Below are 19,366 nucleotides of genomic sequence, written 5' to 3'. Positions count from 1 at the left end.
AAAATATATATATTATTAATGTAATCATGTATTATTATTATTATTATTATTATGAAAGAATGTGAAATGATGTCAACACCGCCCTTGTCAGGGCCTGAAACTCAGGTTAAGAAGGTTTTTTATTCCATATTCACAAACGTTTCCACATTTCAATGACTCTCTGTTAGTACCTATGGAAGTGTGTAGCTGTTGAAATTACATTTGAATTTGATAATGGTAATTGGATGATTAATCAATATCACCACTAACTGTAAGTCGCTCTGGATAAGGGTGTCTGCTAAATGACCAAAATGGAAATTCCTATTGATGTACGCTTCCATAACTATCGTATGCATGCTCATATAAAAACAAATATTGGAGCTGTATTGTTACAGAATACTGAGCTCAGGTACTTTTGCTGTGCCGGTTATGCAATCAGTGCCAAGTCTTCATGCAGTACAGTAATAGATATGAATGCATATTGTATTTTATTCATGTAAACTATGACATATGCCTGTTTCAAGATGGAACCTTGATCTCATGCCATGGTGCATATCAATAATTGTATATCACTGAGCAGTTTAAATGTATTTACCTCACATAAAGTACTTATGCAAGTAAAATAATGGGTTTCAAACCCATGCCATCAGTTTTTCAACAGAATTATGCCCTATTGCAGAGGTTCTGATACTCTATTTTAGAACATGGAGAGACAGTAAGATACAGTATGCCTCCTGCAATGGAGCTTTGTGTGGTGTCAATGCTTAGTTATTAAATGTGGTACACAGCAAATTCTCCAGTGTTAAATCAACACAGTGTTAAATGTAACTGTTCCAGTGTCTATATGGGTCCACACCTTTCAGTGTTAAATTAAAACACTGCTTACTGTAAAGCCTTGTTTGCATATTTCGCAGGATGCCTTGCCTTCCGAGTGAACTGTAGAGTTACCACCCATGACTATTTGTTAGTGACAGAGACATGGTTGTTGCATTCGTAAATGTTCAGTCTTGTGGCCTTCACCAAGTGAGATCCTAAGCGAATATGTTATCATTCAAATTTAATTTAGGACAATACAATATGTATTTCATAAGGCCTTATTTTGAGGGCCTAGTTTTACTCTAATACAGTGGCCTGAAACTCATGGTTTACAGGCCACATCAGACCTGCAAGTCACATTATGCTGGCTTGCAAAGTTATGTGTAATTCCTATTGGAATCCAGCCAGTGGGGATATCCAGCATTTGGAATTGTTATTCACCTGCATTCGGAATGAATTCTAGGGTTGGAAAAACTAAGATATGAGACTACCTCTGGAACAACCATTTCAGTAACGGATGCAAGTAACAGATTGGATTAGTTCCGAAAAATGCATGTTATTTATATTTGAGTAGCATAAGATTAATTAATCAATCAACCTACATGCAAAAACATAGATATTGAATCAAACATTCTAAAGATCTGCTTGGATAACACTGGTTATTAATACCAACACTGGGGTTATTTTACACAACTGAGTGTTAATTTAACTCCTGAATCAACATTAGAAATGTTACACTGAAACATCAACATTAGGTAACACTGGCCAATTTGCTGTGTAGGTTCACTGCAATGTTGAGTGTTGGATCTCTTACCACACAATTTCACTGGGGTGTATTCACTAGACAACAAATGGAAGAAAACGGACCGAAGCGGTGAGGAACTACCCTGAGCTTGTCCAATAAAAAAAAACGTGTTTTTGTTGCAAAACATTTTGGTACTTTGTGCACTAATGAATACGACCCTGGTTGAGCCGTCATTGTCTGTGTGAATGTACATGAAGCCAAAGGTGACGCAAGGTACCAAAACCCTGCCATTTTATATGTGCCAAACATATAGTACAAGTGCATTGTCTTACTGTGTACTCATGTCACTGTGTAAGAATCTGTCAATGAAAAAGTAAATACCATAAACTAATCAACTGTATTCTGGCTAATAAATACTTTATTGAAACAAGGTGTGTACAGAGTCAGTCAGTACAGTTTCAGCAGAGAACGTTTTGGTTACAGGTATATCAGTTTAAACAGCTGAGAGCATGACATGGAGTAGCACTGGTCCATCGCGCCACTACAACAATGAATGCAGAGCCCACTTGTTGTCGTCGCGGTATGGACCAAAGCTGGACAGGGCGCAGATACAGTAAAGGCAGGTTTGTCATGCAGAGAAATGTTGGGCCTCATTCACTATCATTCAAAATGTTTTAGAAGAAGGTGGGAAATGCATTAACAATCCAATTTAATTCATTAATAAGAATTCTATAAAGTAGTAGTGGTTGGTCAGAGGCTTAGGGCTTTATTCAATCTGTACCGCTGAAGCATTACAGATTGTGTGATAGAAATGTTAAGGTAATTTCCGATTGAGCCGACATACGCAGCATTTACTGTGAATGCAGTCTCCACTAATGCGGGAATATTGCCTTTAAATTTAAATCACGCTGTAATGCTGAACTTCCGCGATATGGATTGAATACAGCCCTTTATCCACTTCTTCAATTTTGAGTGTTACAATCGTTCCTCTCAGTCAACAGCTGACACATAAGCATAATTCATTATACTGCTAACATCTGTATGTACCTGGTCCATTACATCAAAAAGATAATTTAAGAGAATTACATACGATTTTAGGATAGGTTATTTCAACTGCCAGTTTGTGCTTGCTGATGCTGAAATTCAAATTGAATTGACAGCTATATGCTTCCATACTGAATGGGCTTACACTAGTAAATTCCTACCCTTAGGGAATATGAAGATAATTCTCAACAGCAGCACTTAAAGTCATTAACCATGCATTGCATTTGCTTTGTGACGGAGCAGAAGCACTTGCATGAAGGAGTATTGATACTGTAGTAGCGTTAGTGGGTAAGAAAGAACTCACTCTATTTTAGAACATGGAGAGACAGTAAGATACAGTATACCTCCTGCAATGGAGCTTTGTGTGGTGTCAATGCTTAGTTATTAAAGGTGGTACACAGCAAATTCTCCAGTGTTAAATCAACACAGTGTTAAATGTAACTGTTCCAGTGTCTATATGGGTCCACACCTTTCAGTGTTAAATTAAAACACTGCTTACTGTAAAGCCTTGTTTGCATATTTCGCAGGATGCCTTGCCTTCCGAGTGAACTGTAGAGTTACCACCCATGACTATTTGTTAGTGACAGAGACATGATTGTAGCATTAATTAATTTTCAGTCTTGTGGCCTTCACCAAGTGAGATCCTGAGCGAATATATTATCATTCAAATTTAATTTAGGCCAATACAAAACGTATTTCAAAAGGCCTTATTTTGTGGGCCTAGTTTTACTCTAATACAGTGGCCTGAAACTCATGGTTTACAGGCCACATCAGACCTGCAAGTCACATTATGCTGGCTTGCAAAGTTATGTGTAATTCCTATTGGAATCCAGCCAGAGTGGGGATATCCAGCATTTGGTTATTAATACCAACACTGGGGTTATTTTACACAACTGAGTGTTAATTTAAAACTGAGTTAATTTACCTCCTGAATCAACAGAAATGTTACACTGAAATATCAACACTAGGTAACACTGGCCAATTTGCTGTGTAGGTTCACTGCGATGTTGCTGAGATAAGCGATGCATGACGATGATAACGATGATTGTCTGGTCCTAGTTACATCTTCCTCATCTGAGCCATCAGCTCCTCTAGACTCTGTTCCGTTTCCTCCACCGTCTCCCCTCCTGATGCCCCTGTCTCCTGGACAAGAAGACAAAGGTCATTATTAGTCTAAACTTACTTGAGATGCCTTATTGGAGCAGTGTTTAGCAGGTCTGCCTAGTGGCTGGAAGACCCAGGTTCGAGACCAACAAGGAGCATTGCATTGTCGCCATTCGTTAAGAGATCGCTACAATAATATAGTATTCTTATAAGGTTTGTATGGTACTGACCTTCTCAGGGATGGTGTAGGCCACAGTGATGCCCTCTGGGAGGTCAGGGACTGGGCCTGAGGCGGCCTTGAGTTCCTCGTCTGTCTGCTCCGACACAAGTTCAATACCTAACAGAGCAAAAACATAGGTCAGTAATGGTAGCTAGACAGGATCACTTACAATGGACAATACATTTAGGTAATATCAACGCTCTAGCTAACTCACCCCAGTCGTTCTCCTCGTGAACCACCGCCGCCTCTACCGCCTCCTCTGCAACCTTTTTCGGCCGCTCTGCCTCTTTTTTCTTTGGGCCACAAAGCACACACACCAATGAATTACAACTGTTCCAGGTCATGTACATCCCTCACACAGCCCAGGTCATGATATATGAGAGAGAGAGAGAGAGAGAGAGAGAGAGAAGAAAAGAGCGAGAGAGAGGCCTCCTTGGTCAGTCACCTTATAGTCCTCCTGCTGTTTCCTGCAGTGGCGGTCATCACAAGTGGGGTTGGCCTTCATGGCCATAGTTGGGAAGAAGTCCTGCATAGCATTGTAGCCCAGGTAGTGGCTGACTGTGCCAAACTTCAACAGGTACCTGAGGACCACAAACCACTATTAGAATATCTTCATAGGAAACCCTGTTATGGGTATTTGTGAATTGTGGGCTATGATCAGGGTCGTATTCATTAGGGCGCATCATAGCAAAAAGCTTCACACCAGAAAATGAAGTGTTTCTTATTGGACAAGTTCAGGTAGTCCCTCCCGGTTTCAATACGTTGTATACCATTTGGTGCCTAATGAATATGAAGCAGGACTCATTTACAAACAAATGTCATTCAGATCTTACTTGAGGACGTTTTGGACCAGGATCCCTGCCACCACGCCCATGGTGGTGGGTAGGCTGGCAGCACACACCCCCTCCCTCTTCAGGGTCTTCTCATCAATGTTGGCCGCCACCACCAGGGGAGGAGCACACTGTCACATTGAGGAGGAGATAAGTACACTGCACAGCATTGACATCAACAGGGCCATGTTCAGAGGATGTAACATTACAGAACATTCAGATAGAAATGTACCGTGTAGAACAGACGTTCAGAATGTTTCATCACTGAATACACCCCAGGTGATCACTTTCAACTCCATAGCATCAACTCATGTCATCTATGGCAAACAAAGCTTGTGTTTTGGGTAAGTTCACAGACATCAATTTATATGGAGTAGAGAACAATATTGCTTAGGAAGTATATATTAAGCTGCCAGAAAGAAAAAACGTAAGTTTAGGCATAGGGGTGGAAAAGGGTATAGGGGTGAAAATTAATTAAGGTTAAGAACAAGGGTTGGGTTAAGGTTAGGAATAGCTTCAGTGAGTTAAGATAAGGGTTAGGGTTATGGAAAGGCATAAAATGTAACATTGGGTTAGTGTACCGCCATCTGCCACAATTCATTTTCGAACACTGTCTTTTGCCTATACAGTAAGTTTGTGTTGTGACGTACTGCGAAGCAGGCCGTCTCCCCAGGGATGATGAGCTGGATATGTCCAGACACAGCGTTCTCACTCACACCTGACTCCATCCAGATCTGACTCAGCTCGTTACACGCCTAGGCAGCAAGAAGATGACCAACATACATCATCTGATCTTCACCAACTCAATAATGTATGTTTTATAGTCAGGGAATGAGGGATATATGTTAGTACTGACTGTGTTGATGGCCATCCGGGCCTCAAAGTTGTCCACACAACTCAGGACCAGGTCCACAGCCTTTCCTTCTTGAAGCGCCCCATGACTGAGACAACACACAGATGAACAGAAGAGCATACAGACTGACCTTGTAGCGAACATGTGGAAATGTTTTTAGTTATTTGTAATGTAGGCTTCCCAGTGGTAAAGACGTAGGATCTTAATTTGATCATCCTGTTGCAGGAGAACTTTCCTGTAAAACTTGTAGTGTATTCGAGGGTTGAAAAGGCTTTCGAATTTTATAATTTCCACTTTGAAATTTCAGACTTCTACAAAAATGTCCATTAATTATAATCACATAATAATTCACATTTCTTGTTGCTGCAGGATTATCTTCCTGCTGTAGCAAACTGGCTCAAATTAAGATCCTACATCTCTAGATGCTGAAACTTTAACCAAAATAACCCCCTTCCTAGATTATTGTTATGTGATTGTACAGTGCATTCGAAAAGTATTCAGACCAGTTGACTTCTTCCACATTTTGTTACGTTGCAGACTTATTTTAAAATTGATTAAATCGTTTTTTTCCCCTCTCATTAATCTACACACAATACCCCATAATGACAAAGCAAAAAACAGGTTTTTAGATTTTTTTGCAATTTTATACAAAATACTAAACTGAAATATCACATAAGTATTCAGACCCTTTACTCAGTACTTTGTTGAAGCACCTTTGGCAGCGATTACAGCCTCAAGTCTTCTTGGGTATGACGCTACACGCTTGGCACACCTGTATTTGGGGAGTTTCTTCCATTATTCTCTGCAGATCCTCTCAAGGTCTGTCAGGTTGGATGGGGAGAGTTGCTGCACAGCTATTTTCAGGTCTCTCCAGAGATGTTAGATCGGATTCACGTCCGGGATCTGGCTGGGCCACTCAAGGACATTCAGAAACTTGTCCCGAAGCCGCTCCTGCGTTGTCTTGGCTGTGTGCTTATGGTCGTTGTCTTCTTGGAAGGTGGACCTTCGCCCCAGTCTGAGGTTGTGAGCGCTCTGGAGCAGGTTTTCATCAAGGATCTCTCTGTATTTTGCTCCGTTCATTTTTCCCTCGATCCTGACTAGTCTCCCAGTCCCTGCAGCTGAAAAACATCCCCACAGCATGATGCTGCCACCACCATGCTTCACCGTAAGGATGGCACCAGGTTTCGTCCAGACGTGATGCTTGGCATTCAGGCCAAAGAGTTCAATCTTGGTTTCATCAGACCAGAGAATCTTGTTTCTCATGGTCTGAGAGTCCTTTGGTGCCTTTTTGCTAACTCCAAGCGGGCTGTCATGTGCCTTTTACTGAGGTGTGGCTTCCGTCTGGCCACTCTACGATAAAGGCCTGATTGGTGGAGTGCTGCAGAGATGGTTGTCCTTCTGGAAGGTTCTCCCATCACCACACAGGAACTCTGGAGCTCTGTCAGAGTGACCATCGGGTTCTTGGTCACCTCCATGAACAAGGCCCTTCTCCCCCGATTGCTCATATTGGCCGGGCGGCCAGCTCTAGGAAGAGTCTTGGTGGTTCCAAACTTCTTCCATTTAAGAATTATGGAGGGCAATGCATTCTTGGGGACCTTCAATGCTGCAGACATTTTTTGGTACCCTTCCCCAGATCTGTGCCTCGACACAATCCTTGTCTCTGAGCTCTACAGACAATTCCTTCGACCTCATGACTTGGTTTTTGCTCTGACATGCACTGTCAACTGTGGGACCTTATATAGACAGGTGTGTACCTTTCAAATCACGTCCAATCAATTGAATTTACCACAGGTGGACTCCAATCAAGTTGTAGAAACATTTCAAGGATGATCAACGGAAACAGGATGCACCTGAGCTCAATTTCGAGTCTCATAGCAAAGGGTCTGAATACTTATGTAAATAAGGTATTTGTTTTTTTTATTGTATAAATTTGCAAACAGTTCTAAAAACCTGTTTTCACTTGGTCATTATGGGGTATTGTGTGTAGATTGATGAGGCAAAACATTTATTTAATCTATTTTAGAATAAGGCTGTAACATAGCAAAATGTGGAACAAGTCAAGGGGTCTGAATACTTTCCGAAGGCACTGTATGTGTTTATCTCAGAGTTGTCCTCATCATGTACATTACAGTATCCAATTTCATACTGTTATGCAATGATGTTTTCTAATCAACTTGAATTTGAGAGTCAGAGAACAGAGAGAAAACACTCATGCTGTATGGAACAGCACAGTGGAGCAATTCAATACTGAAAACGCTCTGTACAAATGACCACACAAGCAGTATGGCACTTATGAGAAAGGAGAGGACAGCACTTATCACCTTATGCGATCCATGAAATGTGCAAAATTGTCCATGGTGGTGATGTTATCGTTGTGGGTCTCAAACTGCACATCTGGGTTGATAGTCCTGTTGACATAATTAAAAAAATATGCAAGCACCTTATAGTGACATGATATAATATAAAACTATGTAAATATCTGGGGTATCACACATGGGGTGCATTAACCAGCCCCCCCCCCCCCCCCCCCCCCCTCCCTCCCCTAACAGGTAACTGTACCTGAGTGTGTGTTCCGCTGCCTCTACTTTGCTGAGGCCAGCCTGGTGAGGCTGGAAGAACAGCCTGTTCATATTGGCCAGCTCCACTTTGTCATAGTCAAACAGGATGAGCTGTACAAAGAGAAGGCGCATAAGGTAGAATGACGCAATGCATGTTGCATTGATGGACATTGTCCATCGGCAGCATAAGGGTGAAACGGATGATATAAAGACATGTTGATGTAGTAATGTGAAATTTGTATTACCTTACCAATGCCACATCTTGTGAGCATTTCTGCAGTCACGCTTCCAACTCCTCCAACACCCACCACAGCTACAGTGAACGTCCGGATTTTCTGTTTAACAGTAGGATAGAAACACATGCCATGTTATTGTCATATTAGATCTGTATAAAGTTAAAACATTCCTGAAATCCAGGAATCCTCCAACAGTTATTTCTAGAAAGCCTCGGAATATTGGGGAAATACTGGAATTGTGCAACATTTATGTGTATCAGATAATAGAAATTAATATCTTACCTCATAATCTTCAACAATGCCCATTCGCTTCAAAGCCATCAGACGACTGCAAGGTAAGAAAGAACATGTTGAGGTAAGCAGTTTACACCATATGGGATGTGCCGGCCATTTTTCTAGGGAGTCAACCAGATCAGGTAGCTAGTCTTGTGTATTTATCACAAATGACTCCATTCGCGGCCGTTAGATTTTGACAGCTAACATAGCTACCTGTAAGGGTTTGAATCTACTACTTCAGCACTCATTTTGTCGATCCTTGGTCTGTGATGAGGTTGGTTGTTGTCAGCAGGTTCCTCGGCACACATCGCCGTACATCGCTTTTGCTTACACTTGATCAACTCATTCTCCAGCTCCCTCACTCGTAGCTTCAGTTCTTCGACTGAGGTCATGTTTCTATAAGGAATAAGGCACACTAGCTACTCCGTTGTTCAAATGTAAAATGCCTAGATTGCGAAGCCTTAACAATTAAAGAAAGATTACAAGCGATGGATGATAACTAGTACACGTCTACACAGCTCGAATCAGCTGGCAGCCTGAGTTTCTGTAAATTACGTCCGGGCGGAAACAAACTGCGGTGAGTAAAAGTGTTCCTATTTGTAAACGATCTCTACGGCATCTGTCAATTCTATGATCGCTCAGTACGTGCCTTCAGCAAATAATGTGCTTTTACAGATCCGTGAAATGAGCTCAGTCGCTCTTGCAGTGACGGTTTACAGAAAACGTCAAAACATCTGACTTGCGCAAGGTTTGATCAGTAAAGCATTGATGCTAAAACGAAACAATTCGACTATCTATATTGTAGGATTTTTTTTTTCATTCACCCGTATGACTTTTACCTTTGCTTTTACAAATGATTAATCCACACTGAAATATGGAAGACCAAACAACTTCTGTTCGGGAACAGCACACGTTCAACATCTTCAGCGATATCTAGCTGGAAAGATATCTAGCTGGAAAGACATAAGGAGTGTCGAACAATGACAAGCTCACTGTCAGACATGGCAGTTAAGTTCACCTTTTAGCTAGTGTTCCATAGAAATGTGCATGCTTCATTACATTTTGTGAGTCAGGGTCCAAGCCTTCCGTGTCTGGTCATTTCAGTGCTGGACAGTCCAACCCCACTTTCCTTATCCAGACACCTTCTGACATTCATAAAAAAATGTCAATTGTAAAACATTTAAAAAGTTATCATTTTTAGATAAAACTATACTAAATATAATCACATTTCACCAAATAATTGATTTAAACACACTATTTTGCAAAAAAGGTCTACTGTAGCCTCAACAGCACTTTGTAGGTTAGCACCATGGTGTAGCCAGAGGACAGCTAGCTTCCGTCCTCCTCTGGGTACATTGAGTTCAATACAAAACCTAGGAGGCTCATGGTTCTCACCCCCTTCTATAGACTTACACAGTAATTATGACAACTTCTGGAGGACGTCATCCAGCCTATCAGAGCTATTTCAGCATGAACTGCCACTTTGTCCACCCAATCAAAGGATCAGAGAATTATCTAGTACTGAAAGCATAAGTTACAGCTAGCTAGCACTGCAGTGTATAAAATGTGGTGAGTAGTTGACTCAGAGAGAGAAAGACAATAGTTGAACAATTTTGAAAAAATGAAGGAGAAGCAAGAAAGAAATAGAGAGAGAGATTTCTTTTCACTTTCAGTTTCACTTACTTAGCTAGCAAATGCAGCTAGCTAGTTTAGCCTACTGAAACACCCTGCTCAAACAGAAGGGTGCTATGTTAGCTAGCTGGCTATGACTTTCCAACAAAACACTGGAACTCTTTCAAGTCAAGGTAAGCTTTTGGTATTACTAATATATTGCCACCGGGGCCTGCCGGTGTAACTGCTTACTGACTGTACACTATAACATTACTACATGATTGTAGTGGGTTTACTAACGCGTTAGTTCTATTATCTATGCAGACTATGACGTTCTTGTTATGATGAGTTTCTGGTATTGAGAAGTTCAAGATGCAATAATTTACTTAGACATTCTATGGAGATTTTACCAAGCATTTATTTGATCACGAGCCCGTGGGTTCATCTAACAAACGGACATAACCTTGCCCCCTTGTCAGGTGAACTGCCCACATACCCAAATCTCACATCTTTTATACTCTTGGTTACACATTTCTTCAACCACATCTGGCCATCGTCAATGAGCACTCCCATTCTTTGATGTTATTACTCTTTACCCCAAGTCAGTATCCTGTCCATCAATCATGCTATCCTAAACATCAGTAATCTCTTTTGACATAACGGAATGTAGACTCCGTGGCACCAAGCCAATGATCTACTAACTCTAACCTGTTCCCCAAGATACTATGACATGACATCATAACACTATAAAAACCTCATATCAGTTCTTTAGCTAATAAGGTGACAATGATGTAGGCTATGTGTAGCGGTTTGGCTTGGAATGTTTTTTTTCGCCTGGTCACATACAGCTGATGTGTTGTGAATTGAAGTCCATAAGCAAAGGGAAGAGGTGAGAGGAGGAGAGCGCATAGATGCGGCAAGCGATACAAAGTGGCTGCTATGAAAGTGAACTGTGTTTACGTGTGATCAGGGGTGTATTCATTCTGCCGATTCTGTTGAAAAATGTTTCTTAAACGGAAGCAAACGGAACAAAACCGGGATAAACATACCTGAATTTGTCCAATAGAAACTCTTGTTTGCAACTGTTGAACTACTGATTACACCCTATATCAGCTAGATGCAGGCAAGAGTGAGCAAGGCGGCATTGAATGTCACTGTCTGTCCCTGTGTCACTGTCTGTGACCTCAAATTTGTCACTCAACCTGTGTGCACCTACGTTGTAAACTTTCATTCATAGGCTAGGTTGTAGCAACCTTGTGATGGGTATAGGGAAATCCGAGTGTCATGTAGTAGCCTAAACCTATCGCTGTTATATTGAACTGGGTGAATGGAATATGAATGAGAGTCATCCAATATGCTGTAATAGAAATAAGGCCATGCTCATGAAAAAATAATCGTCCTCCCTCATCTTAAACGGCACTGATCGCCTCTGCTTCTGACTGCTATATCCTGAGAAAGAAACCACCTGGTATGCTGCTACCAGGGGCTCACAAGGTAGTTATGTTGCAGAAACCTTTGAAATGATTTGCAAATGAGTAAGAACACTGTAGTAAAAGGCACTGCTGATTGACATAGTTGTTTTTGTCCAGTAGTGGGAGACAACGTAGGCTAAACAGCTGGCTTTGATGCTCTACTCTGTCAATGCTTTTGATTTTACACATTATGTTATGTATGAATTGCTCATATTTATTTGAAAGGTTTGACATTTCTTCTCTGTCTTTGGTGTGTTGAGGTGGACAGAGAGTATCGGGTGCAGAAGGCCTTGTTCTCTGCTGGGTTCCCAGTAACCCAGCCTGCAGAGGAGAGGGCAGCCCTGTTTGTGGCAGCAGGGGAGGTTCTGGCCCATCTTCACTCCCTGGACCTAACCACCCTGGACCTAGAGGGGTACGGGAGAGGGCCTGGCTACTGCAAGAGACAGGTAGAGGATGGATATCCTCCACAAATTCCCATCCCAGTCTCTTTTCAATGTTTTTATAGTCGTTTTTAATTATACGGTTCACAGGGGAGAAAAATAACATAATAAAACTGACAAAAATGATACATAACAGAACAAAAACAGCCAATACATAACATAATCCATTCCGTTCTCAAAGTTAATTAAAGTACTTTATTTTACCATTTATTACCCAGAATTGGCTGATGAGCAACATGTCCACCAATGACAATCGAATGAAGTGGCCCTCGTCCATGGGTATTTTCGAGTGGACAACCTGATATTCCAGCCTACTGAGGTAGTGTTGTGGGCCTTCCTCCGTCTCAGTGCTTGATCTAGGATCAGATATGCCTTTTAGATCATAATGAATAAGATCACATGGACAGGTGGGACCTGATCGTAGATCATCTACTCTGAGACACTTTATGAATACGGGCCATGCTTTTATTGTATATGGGGGTAACTTGGTAGGGGGATTGAATTTTATGTGTGTTGGTGTATGCTCTCTCTCCAGGCACGTGTGGTGGCTGTGTTGGACTGGGAGGTATCCACCACGGGCCAGCCAATGGCAGACCTGGCCTACTTCCTGATGCCCAACTATTGGCCCAGTAGCCTCAGAATCCACAACAGCATGGGCAGCCTGAAGGGTGTGGAGGGTATGACCTCTGAACTCTTATATCTGACACTGTTAGAAATGCTGAAGGCAGGGTCAGCTTCTGATCTCTAAACCCTAAGTTAAAAGTCCCACTCCAGCTATTTTTGAACTTTTTCCATTGAAAACCTATATTCCAAGTATAAATACAGTAAAGTACACACACTAAGCTTACCGTATGCTTCCCAGTCAAAACAGTTTATGCATATATTATGACTACATTGCGACGTTTTTGTTCATTTTGGGGTTTGGCATTTTTGGGGGGGGTTCATACACACAAAATGTTTTCTTGAGGCAAGTCGAAGTTCAGTGGCCGAAGTCTATGCCCCTTCGTCAGTGATCGGTCAACAGTACTACTAGTAGGAGTGTGAACATTTGTTGTCATTCAGCGAGAGACGACTAGTTTTCATGCACATTTTTTTCACTTGAGAAATACTGAATCAATTTTTTTTATAAATACATTTTTAGGGGGGGGTAGATCAGCTTTAATATATCAGATAGATTGTAACTTCCATCAATGTAATTGTCTGCATCACTTCCAATCCCCCATATGTTTTTTTTCTCTCAAATATATATACAATAACATACATATACACATATCCTTTAAATAAATATATTTCCCTTTATTACTTTCCAACCCCACCACCCCTTCCCTAATTGGAGTAAACTAGTGAACAACAACGCTTAGGCCTCTACTTCTGTCGCGATCGTTGAGAGACGGATCAGACCAAGGTGCTGCGTGAAAAGCGAACATGTTTATGAACTAAATAAACATACAACGTAAAGTGAAGTCCTCCGGCTATACACATACAAGCCCAAACGGAACAAAAGATCCCACAACTAAGGTAGGCAACCAGGCTACCTAAGTATGATCCCCAATCAGAGACAACGAGCGACAGCTGTCTCTGATTGGGAATCACACCCGGCCAAACATAGAAATACAACCTAGATCTATCACATAGAAATACACTAACATAGATCTCAACAGAAAACTCACACCCTGACCCAACCAACGAGAGTTCTCTCGATCAGGGCGTGACAACTTCCAGCATACTATATACATTTTATGGACACAATAATTATATTTAGTTTGTTTTTACTCCTGAACTTCCTCTACCCTCAACCTCTCCGATCATTTTCATGATGTCCATCCGGTTTGCTTCTATATGCCATATCTTTCTAACTGTGCTCTTTCACAAAATCTCTCAACCTATAACCTATATACTTATTATGGACACAGTATGCTTTACATTAGTTATCTTGTTGTTATTCGTTGTTGTTAGTTGTTATTAGTCCCATCCTTCAGCTCCATTCAACACCTCCCATCTATCTCTTAACACCATCCATATTGGATTTCTATTTGCCATATCTTTTTCAACTGTACTGTGATGTTTCACAAAAGTTCTGAACCCTTCTATTCTCATTGTTTCTACAGTTTGTAAATTGAAAATAAACATTTTTGCTAAAAGTATTATTATATTATTGATCGATTGACTATGACTTTTCAGATCACCCAGTAGTGCTATCTGCAGGGTTAGCTCCAGGTAAATATTGCAATCCTTCAGCCATTCCTGGACCTGTGACCAAAAACAAGATACAAATGGACAGTACCAAAACAAATGATCTAATGATTCTGTCTCTTCGCAGCAAAATCTGCAGAGCTGGGAAGATTGTATCCCCCATATAAATAACATTCTATTGGTAGCAAGAATTTTGTATAATAATTTAAATTGAAAAATTAGTTTTGAATCCGGCGTCGTTTTGCGTATAAGTTTATAAACACTATGCCATGGAATCGGTACGTCAAAAATCGCTTCCCAACTATTTTGCAATCTATATGGGACGGCTGTCAATCCTTTGGTCCCCTTCCACTTTCCTCTTCCATTTTTGTGGTAATGCTGCAATTATTTGGTTGTAATTTTGGGTAGAGCAGACATTTCCATATGTTTTTGTTAGCTGCATGTGCAACATAACTCCACCAGTCCTACCTATGATATAATTTACGAAGATTATACCTTTTTTATTTATTTTTTCAATAAATTAGTATATTTGAGTTGAAACACAATATTTGTTGCATTATTTGTTCTGTCATTTCTGGAGGATTAAATTGAAATTGCAAGCTTGTTTTAGAAATAGTGATATTTGGGAGATTATTTCCTTTTCAAATAACTGAAAGTGAGAGGTTATAATCTGAATAAAGGGAAAAAGGCCATTATTGAACATGGGGTGAGACAATCAAACATCTTAGCTACTGTAGATATAAAATTGCGCGACTAAGACCTCGTCAAAATTAATGACAGTGTTCTTGATTTATCTTAGATTAATTCTGACTATTTTGAGGAAGTGTTTCTGACTATGTTGTTGCTACGGTGGCTCAAGAGTGACAAACAACAATAATATTGCCATTTTTCTTGTTTTTCAAGCGAAGGTCTTTAGGGAGTATGAGAGCACAGATGGTCGCTTCGCCTAGCTGAGTTCTGCTAGGAGCAAATCGAACCTATGTATGCGGACGCCTTAAGTTTCCAATGTCTGTATTTCTCTCTCAATGGCCAGGTGTACCCACTCCTGAGGACCTGATCTCCATCTACTGCCGCTGCCGGGGGATCCCATCCTCTCTGCCTCAGCTAAACTTCTACCTGGCCCTCTCTGTCTTTAAGATGGCAGGGATTGCTCAGGTTAGTCTCTCTCTTTCACACACACACACACACACACACACACACACACACACACACACACACAAATGCACACAGAGTGCATTAAGGAGTCTATAATTACTACCCATAGAACTGTGTGATAAGATGCACCTTTTCACTGACGGCACGTTAGATGGACTGGTGTAAATGAAGGAACACAAACGCACTGTAGCAGTTGCTCTTGATGGGTTCTGACTTCTAAACTTGAAATATTGTTAATCATCAGGTATCCTATGGAAATCAGAAGGGCCACAGTCTGGTTTCTACACCAGAAGTTAATGGTTATCTGTAGGAGGAATGTACTGTATATGGTGGTGTCAATTAAGGTTGGATATGAGCCAGGGGCTTGGAATGTACTGAGGAAAGGAAAGGCAGTCACATGGTTGCAGTTACTGATAACGGTGGAGAGCTGTGGATTAGTGAGGAATGGGGTCCGAGGTCAGGTCAGGTCACATTAAGGGAGAAGTACCAGTTTATTTTTCTCGTCTGCTTTTATTATCTTTCGTCTGTACCTGAACACGGCAAACCAAAGCAGACTCCTGGTGTGTGATCTGTAAAGATGAGAGGCTTAACTTAAAAACTTGTTTTTCATCAATCCGCATTGGCTTTCATCTATCTCTGACCCCCGGTTGAAAATAGACACCATTGGCATTTTCCCTCTTTCATGCTGATAGGAAATTCAGGAGGATCATAAATGGATCACAGCGGATCATAAATGGTGATTTTTCTCGCTTTCTTCTGTCTGTCATTCTCCCTCTCTCTTTCTCTCTCTCTCAATCTCTCTTTCTCTTTCTCTCTCTGTTTTAGGGGATCTATGCCTACCACCTCCTGGGCAATGCCAGTGCTCCGAATGCCGCTCAGTTTGGCCAGAGTGTGGAGCCATTGGCCCAGGTTGGGCTGCAGATTGCAGAAAGATATGTTGGTTCACATGATACTAAAACTACACCCTATCATCGCTTAATAGTACTACTTAAGTATTTTTTGGGGGTATCTGTACTTTCCTTTACTATTTATATATACTTATACTTTTACTTTTACTTCACTACATTCCTAATGACAATTATGTACTTTTTACTCCATACATTTTCCCTGACACCCAAAAGTACTCGTTACATTTTGAATGCTTAGCAGGACAGGAAAATTGTCTAATTCACACACTTATCAAGAGAACATCCCTGGTCATCCCTACTGCCTCTGATCTGGCAGACTCACTAAACACAAATGCTTTGTTTGTAAATTATGAGTGTTGGAGAGTGCTCCTGGCTACCCGTAAATTAAAAAAAAACAAGAAAAGGATGCTGTCTGGTTTGCTTTATATAAGGAATTTGAAATTATTTATACTTTTACTTTTGAAACTTAAGTATATTTTAGCAATTCAATTTACTTTTGATACTTAAGTATATTTAAAACCAAATACTTTTAGACTTTTACTCAAGTAGTATTTTACTGGGTGACTTTGAGTCATTCTCTATTAAGGTATCTTTACTTTATGAAAATTGGGTACTTTTTCCACCACTGCGTAATTACAAACTTGTATGGGATCCGTAAATATGAATAAAAATGTAAAATTATGAGTCTAGTTTAGCCAAGGAGAAAGCACTGAGCTATTTAGGGAGAAAGGCAGGATCTATGATTGGCTGAGATAATGAAGGGGTTGGATATGCTGAGAGATGAGTCCTGATTGGTCTGTCATGTCACAGGCTTCTGTCTATAACAGAATTGGGGCTTCCATGGTCAGTATATAGATAATCTTTACTACCACAGGTTTTTGGAAATATATAGTATATTGGCAACTGCAAAAGTGTTGCTACAGCTCCAGGGCTGGGTGGTAAACCGTATTTTATTATATACTGGTATTGTTGCACGGACCGGTTTGGATTTTTACTTTACCGTACATAACGGTATTTCAATGTTTGGTTTGTTAAATGGAATATAAATGGAATAACTGAGTGATGAAACTCGAAAAATTATGGCAATCCGTTCTTACCGGCAGTATGAGACTAACAGTTGAGAACTGCTCATTTGCTAGCAAGAGCTTTGGGTGCACACATATACTTCTTTGCCATGATTAAGGTGCACACATGTACTTTTGTTTTTATTCTGGTGACATGATGATCGATGCTTGACTGCCGTTTGACAAATAAGAATATTCTCGCTCTTTTCCATAATAATCTCGTCATGTACACTACAGCCTACCCCACTGTTTCTGCAAGCTGTTGGCTAGAGCGCATGTGCCAAGACCAGAGTAGGCACATTTAATATTTCACGCAACAGTTTTTATGACAAAACTATCAGTAGAGTTGAAAATGCAATAGAAACACATTGAACTTTAGATTTTTATTCTGTACATGAAAACTTAAGCGCACTGATTTTTATCCACAACAAGTCAGTTTGGTGGAAACACACCAAATATTTTCTTTATGTGGATTTTAGCATATTCGCATTAAAATGTGTCGCCAATTGGATGGAAACCTAACTATTGAGGAGAACAATTATTCTGACAAAGGAAAAGTGACTTTTTTATAAAATAGAGGCATACAAAGACAAAAAAAAATGTGATACAGTGTGGAAATGGTAACAAATGAGTGAAGGAAATGCATAAATGTATGAAAATGCAGAATCATTTTTGGTTGAAGTTTGATTGAACAGTATGAAACAATCAGAAGAGAGAACGCCCCATTAAAACCACTTAGAATGCATTTGTTTCCACCCTAGGGTCATGCACTACATATTGCATATTTAGAACTGTATTATTCAAAAACATAAAATAACGTCATACCGTCAATAATGAGAACAATATTGTGATATGATATTTCAGCCATATTGCCCAGCCCTGTACAGCTCTCAAAAGCATTGCTGCCCTGAATTTAGCTGGTGCTATCGACAAAGATCAGTGGGAGTTTAAGTAAAACTATTACTTTCAGGAGGACAACGCCATGATGACTCATGCGTTTGCATGTGAATTCTTAAAGAGATGGCAATGGTTTAAGAGGGTGTGAACGATGCTGAATGGGCGCAACCGAAGAAAGTGTTCTCTGGAAAGTGTGAAAATCCTTCTATGGTATTGCTCCTACTTGTCTCTAAGTGAGATAACAAGTTTGTCAAATTTCAAAGAAGCATAACTTTCCCATGTTTCCTCCTACTGCAGTGTATGATATACCATTTTAAAGCTCTGAGTCTGTACAAATCTTGAACATTTGACATAATATCACATAGAGAAATTCTGTCACATTGTTAATTCTGTCACATACCTCATAAAGAACATCTGGAACTTATTCAATGGAAACAACAACCCTTTCTTCTACTCCTTAGTACCAAACATGTGGAGGACCTCCATGCTCCCCCTGTCTACAGAGGCAAACACAACCATAGACCTAGGAAGTGTCCAATGACACTATCACATCACAAATACATTTTGCAACTGGTAACGTAACAACCACCAGATAATGTTATAAATCATCATATAACGTAATTTATAACAGAATAATGACATTCATATGAAACATGATTACCAGTATTGTGTATTAGACCTGCGCATGTGCTAGCACGAGCAGCGCGAGCTTCCTTCTTTTGCGCGAGTGAAGTGAGTTTGGAAAAAAGCAATTTCTTAAAGAAAAAAATAAGCAAACACGTTTGGTGTTTGCCAAAAGCCATGTGCGAGACTCCCCAAACATATGGAAGAAGGTACTCTGGTCAGATTAGCTTTTTGGCCATCAAGGAAAACGCTATGTCTGGCGCAAACCCAACACCTCTCATCATCCCTAGAACACCATCCCCACAGTGAAGCATGGTGGTGGCAGATGTTTTTCATCGGCA

The 19,366-nt window shown here is 40.5% G+C and overlaps 2 protein-coding genes across 2 annotated transcripts; one reads left to right on the top strand and one right to left on the bottom strand.

Moving 5' to 3' along the window:
• Positions 1–1,940: 1,940 nt before the first annotated feature.
• Positions 1,941–9,216, bottom strand: LOC311143318 (ubiquitin-like modifier-activating enzyme 5). Its single transcript, XM_084179148.1, has 12 exons — positions 8,875–9,216; positions 8,668–8,713; positions 8,395–8,484; positions 8,151–8,260; positions 7,913–7,999; positions 5,595–5,679; positions 5,389–5,493; positions 4,742–4,869; positions 4,354–4,489; positions 4,123–4,201; positions 3,919–4,025; positions 1,941–3,727 (listed from the first exon to the last, which is right to left on the bottom strand). Exons 1-12 carry the CDS (start codon positions 9,051–9,053, stop codon positions 3,644–3,646), a joined length of 1,236 nt encoding a protein of 411 aa, XP_084035274.1. The 5' UTR covers positions 9,054–9,216; the 3' UTR covers positions 1,941–3,643.
• A 183-nt stretch (positions 9,217–9,399) lies between these two features.
• acad11 (acyl-CoA dehydrogenase family, member 11) lies at positions 9,400–16,846 on the top strand. Its single transcript, XM_084148036.1, has 6 exons — positions 9,400–11,766; positions 12,005–12,190; positions 12,403–12,503; positions 12,720–12,861; positions 15,411–15,532; positions 16,358–16,846. Exons 1-3 carry the CDS (start codon positions 11,743–11,745, stop codon positions 12,484–12,486), a joined length of 294 nt encoding a protein of 97 aa, XP_084004162.1. The 5' UTR covers positions 9,400–11,742; the 3' UTR covers positions 12,487–12,503; positions 12,720–12,861; positions 15,411–15,532; positions 16,358–16,846.
• Positions 16,847–19,366: the final 2,520 nt, after the last annotated feature.

The sequence above is a fragment of the Coregonus lavaretus genome (genome assembly GCF_964263955.1).
Source record: "Coregonus lavaretus genome assembly, chromosome: 2".
Classification (NCBI taxonomy): domain Eukaryota; kingdom Metazoa; phylum Chordata; class Actinopteri; order Salmoniformes; family Salmonidae; genus Coregonus; species Coregonus lavaretus.
The sequence above is the reverse complement of the archived record's forward strand: the minus strand, read 5'-3'. Positions and strand labels throughout refer to the sequence as shown.

What these genes read in the sequence shown, in the direction of transcription:
- acad11 (XM_084148036.1), top strand. Translation starts at nt 11,743, where the DNA reads ATGCTGCTACCAGGGGCTCACAAG. An exon ending in TGCTACCAGGGGCTCACAAG is followed by an intron (nt 11,767 to 12,004) that starts GTAGTTATGTTG and finishes TGGTGTGTTGAG; the next exon opens with GTGGACAGAGAGTATCGGGT. An exon ending in CTGGCTACTGCAAGAGACAG is followed by an intron (nt 12,191 to 12,402) that starts GTAGAGGATGGA and finishes TTTATTACCCAG; the next exon opens with AATTGGCTGATGAGCAACAT.
- LOC311143318 (XM_084179148.1), bottom strand. Translation starts at nt 9,053, where the DNA reads ATGACCTCAGTCGAAGAACTGAAGCTACGAGTGAGGGAGCTGGAGAAT. An exon ending in GGGAGACGGCCTGCTTCGCA is followed by an intron (nt 4,870 to 5,388) that starts GTACGTCACAAC and finishes TCAATGTGACAG; the next exon opens with TGTGCTCCTCCCCTGGTGGT. An exon ending in AACAGCAGGAGGACTATAAG is followed by an intron (nt 4,202 to 4,353) that starts GTGACTGACCAA and finishes TGTGGCCCAAAG; the next exon opens with AAAAAAGAGGCAGAGCGGCC.